The following is a 4092-nucleotide window of genomic DNA, read 5'->3' as shown; positions in this document are numbered from 1 at the left end:
TTGTTTAATCTATATTTCAGACAAACAGAAACGAATATATCGAACATTTTTATGTTCTAACTAATCTGATGAATCACGTATCCTGCTTTCTTGACACGTTTTATCGTTTTTTGTAATTAGTTTAAAATTATGTTTTTATATCCTTGAGGAAGTACCACTGAGTGTTTAAAATCCTGTGTTTCAGGCGATAACAATCTTATGAGAAACTCAGTCCTTTCTTATTCTAAATACAGTGGCCTAGAACATTTAATAAGTTGCGCGGTAATCCTGTAAGTTATGAATACATTGAAAACTTGTGTAATAGAGTTGAACGATATATTAACATAGCGTACTGCATGTATCAGAGGGATGGGAAACTCCCTTAGTTAGAGGGTCTATCACATAACCTCGCCCCAGGCACCATGAGTTTGAAAATATTCGAGACTATAGAAAACTTTAAGATAAGACATTGTGTGGCACCTCGGCCCATATATGTTGTTTTTTTCTATGAGGCTCTTTCCGGCACAGCCTTAATATAAAAGTCACAACCTCCTGAAGAAATCACAAGAGATTGAACTCGAGCCTAAATGACAATGTTGCAAAAGGTAAGAATTGTGGTAACAAAAGTAAAATGATTACGTTTGAAGAGCTCTTGCACTTTTATGTATTGTTCGCATAAAACAAGAGTTCTCACTTTCCTATCAGTAACAAAGTTTCTCTTTGTTCTAGCAATGATCCGATTTTTTGCAAGAAATGTGGATAGTTTTTGTGGGTTATCGAACAGATCATAAACTAGTCGAAAACATTTTATTTTTAGTATGTTATAAGTATTCCTATTTAAGTTTGAGTTTCTATATATAAAATAATTATAAATATTAATATTTTCAGGCTTTACTTTTGTCTCTCGTTATTATATGTACTGAAACAAAGACCTATGGACCCTACCAAGAGTTTGTAAGTATGACTATTCTGTTTCTAACATCTTACTGTTAGAATCCTACTGCCAATTTTAAAGTAATAACTTCCAAAATAAAGAGGAAGGAAATAAATATTGTATGTTTGATGTTTTAAAAGTTTTTCACTAGCTTGATATATAGTGTTATAAAATTAGTACAAATTACACGTTGTACATCATTATATTGAGATGCTATTTATTGGTGATAATGGTGTATTTATTTAAAAAAATGTGTAATGTTTACACAATCGTAATTCAATAGCAGTAAGTTAACTAAGCTACATTTGTAAGATTTAAATATAATTAATTCAAAGCTGTATTATAATACGAAAAAGACAAATATAATAAGAACTTGTTCATAACTTGAGAAGCCGGAAGTTGTAGCATGGATTATTCTTTAATTGTGACATATTTTATTCTTGTTTTTATTCTTTAGACTCAGCCCCAGCCTTATGAATTTGGTTACGAAATTAACGACCAGAAAAGTGGCAGTAACCAGTTTCGCAAGGAACAATCAGATGGTCAGGGTGGTGTCAGAGGTTCTTATGGCTATACCGATGCTAGCGGCATCTATCGACAGGTAGACTACATAGCTGATCATAATGGATATCGTGCTGTGGTGAAGACCAACGAACCCGGTACATCCAACCAAGATTCAGCGGGGGTGAAAGTACTGAAAGAACCAACACCCCCTCTCCACTATCGTGTACCCACTGCCGCTAAACCACAAGTTTATCCTTCTCCAAACTATGGGGCTTTAGTCCCTATTCAATCTGGTCATAACCTTCACCACGGTTACAACTCCTTGGAATATGGCCACCCTAACAGTTATCGTCTTCCATTGAATTACCGTTTCATTAACCCTTATTACGGCTATCATAATTATTACTAAATTAATAAGTTAGATTTTCATTACATTTATGAATTTCAAACTACGATTTATAGTATTTAGTTTTTGCATAAAAATGTATATATCTTTAAATAGAGACCGAGAAATTGTTGCCATATAAAAATTATTCACAAGAAAAACCAGTATGCTGTTAACAAATACGGTTTGTAAATGTAATGAGAAAACAAATTCATTTTTAACGTAGAGTAATGCTGCTAATACAAGTGCGTATTTTAGTCATTTAAGTGTACCGGTAAAATAGATTAGTCATTCTTTTTAAAGGTGTATACATTCCAGCTCAGGTTTTCGCAGCCAGTGTGTAATTAAACAATAGGAGGATAAAAATAGTTCAAGCTGATTTACAGCATAATATTATAAACAGCTAAACCTAAATGGAAAATTCATTCACCTTTTTAATTACTACAGTATCAGAACTGTATATATATATATATTTATATGCATATGCTAGAGACATTTGAATACACGCATGTAAAATTTTTCAAATAAACGGTTTATTGTTACAAATTCAATGGTTTTTGTTAATATTGATGAGGTTATCATATCAATCTTCAGCCAAAGTAAAATGTATAATACGTTACTTTTAGTAACCGACAGGCTCGACATAGCCAAGTGGGTTAAGGCGTTCGACTCGTAATAAGAGGGTCGCGGGTTCGAACCCCCTCGCACCAAATATGCTCGCCCTTTCAGTCGTGAGAGCTATATAATGTGACGGTCAATCCTAATATTCGTTGGTAAGAGTAGCCCAAGAGTTGTCGGTGGGTGGTGATAACTGACTGCCTTCCCTCTAGTCTTACACTCCTAAGTTATGGACGGATAGCGCAGATAGCCCTAGTGTGGTTTTGCGCAAAAATTCAAAACAAACAAACAATCCTCTTTGGTGACGTAACGCATCAATCACTATTGGAAACATCTACACATTGTTCTAGGCCTTGTACTGTTCCTGAAACTCTTTGCTTATTGTGTTGAGTCCAATAGAGGGCAGCGACCTACGGCTGAACAAACTACAAACTGTTCAAAGTTTATACTGCATTCTCCACAATAATATTTCAGTGTAATTTATGTCTCGTGACATTTATATGTCACTTAAAGATGATCCTATGATATGTACGTGATTGTACTGCATTTACACGTAATATACACTTTAATTTTTAAGAAGCATTTTTTAACTCCCGTAATTGTGTTAAATTAAGTCTAATCTTTTACATTGCTAGAGTTTGTAAGTGAAAGTCAATACTGAGAATTAAAATATATTTACATATTGTAGTCGAAATATTTATTTTTGACAAGTTTTTGTTTGTTGTTAAGCGCGAGACTATGAAATGGGCTATCTGCGCTCTGCTCATCCCGCGTATCGAATCCCAATTTTAGCATTATAAGCCCTCGGATTATCCACTAAATAGCCAAGGTTTTTTGTTTGTTTTTAACCAAGTAGTCGTGTTGTCACGTGTAGTTAGTCTAACAACTTTGTTCTGCTATCGTTGGTTGCTTCCGTTCATCGCTATTTGTTTGTGTTCATTTAGACTAATTGTTAGATTTGTTTTAATGGAAATCAGTATTTAATACGGCCAGCTTTTATTGACTATACAATTTATGTAATAAATATTTTAATGTTCGTCTTTTTAGCAAGTATTTTAATAAATGTAGAAAATTCTATTATACTTTTGTTGTTGTTTTTTATTCACAAGAGCAGTGTAATAGCAACTTGACCATATTTACATTTCGATAAGTGGGGTTCAATCAAAGCGTTTGTAAACTGCACTTTGTTAATAATCACATTTAGTCAATGTTGTTACAATTAATTAAGAGAATATAAATTATCTAACTAACAAGTATTTTTGCTTCTTCAGTCACGGACGCCCCCAGCGGCATTGTGGCAGGTCTGCAGACTCACATCCCTAGAAACTGGGTTTCGATACCCGTGACGGGCAGAACACAGATGACCCATTGTGTAGCTTTGTTCTTAATTCCAAAACATCAATCAATCAGTTAGGGACACAGAATACATCAGAATCTATAAGAAAAAAAAACATTTTCAATGGATTTGTCATTGATGTCCTCGAGTTTCCTTGTTTTCAGTATATGTATATATTATGTGATATAATTTAAGATGATCTGCTGGAAGAAAATAAGGCTGAAATATTGCAACAGCACCGAGACAACAGTTACAGTGGACAGCTCTACCTATGAGAGTGGGTCGTGGACCATATTTGAGTTTTGGGAGCACCGATAACTGGGGACATTTTAATTG

At 34.0% G+C, this 4092-nt stretch overlaps 1 protein-coding gene across 1 annotated transcript; it reads left to right on the top strand.

Moving 5' to 3' along the window:
- Positions 1-356: 356 nt before the first annotated feature.
- LOC143225612 (uncharacterized) lies at positions 357-3480 on the top strand. The gene is made up of 3 exons (XM_076455364.1): positions 357-584; positions 868-933; positions 1371-3480. Exons 1-3 carry the CDS (start codon positions 567-569, stop codon positions 1824-1826), a joined length of 540 nt encoding a protein of 179 aa, XP_076311479.1. The 5' UTR covers positions 357-566; the 3' UTR covers positions 1827-3480.
- Positions 3481-4092: the final 612 nt, after the last annotated feature.

Source organism: Tachypleus tridentatus, chromosome 9 (genome assembly GCF_004210375.1).
Source record: "Tachypleus tridentatus isolate NWPU-2018 chromosome 9, ASM421037v1, whole genome shotgun sequence".
NCBI classification, from domain to species: Eukaryota; Metazoa; Arthropoda; class Merostomata; order Xiphosura; family Limulidae; genus Tachypleus; species Tachypleus tridentatus.
Note: the sequence above shows the minus strand (reverse complement) of the source record. Positions and strands in the feature narration are given on the sequence as shown.

Excerpts from the sequence above, each read along its gene's own strand:
- LOC143225612 (XM_076455364.1), top strand. Across the intron at positions 934-1,370 it reads ATGGACCCTACCAAGAGTTT|ACTCAGCCCCAGCCTTATGA; the intron begins GTAAGTATGACT and ends TTTATTCTTTAG.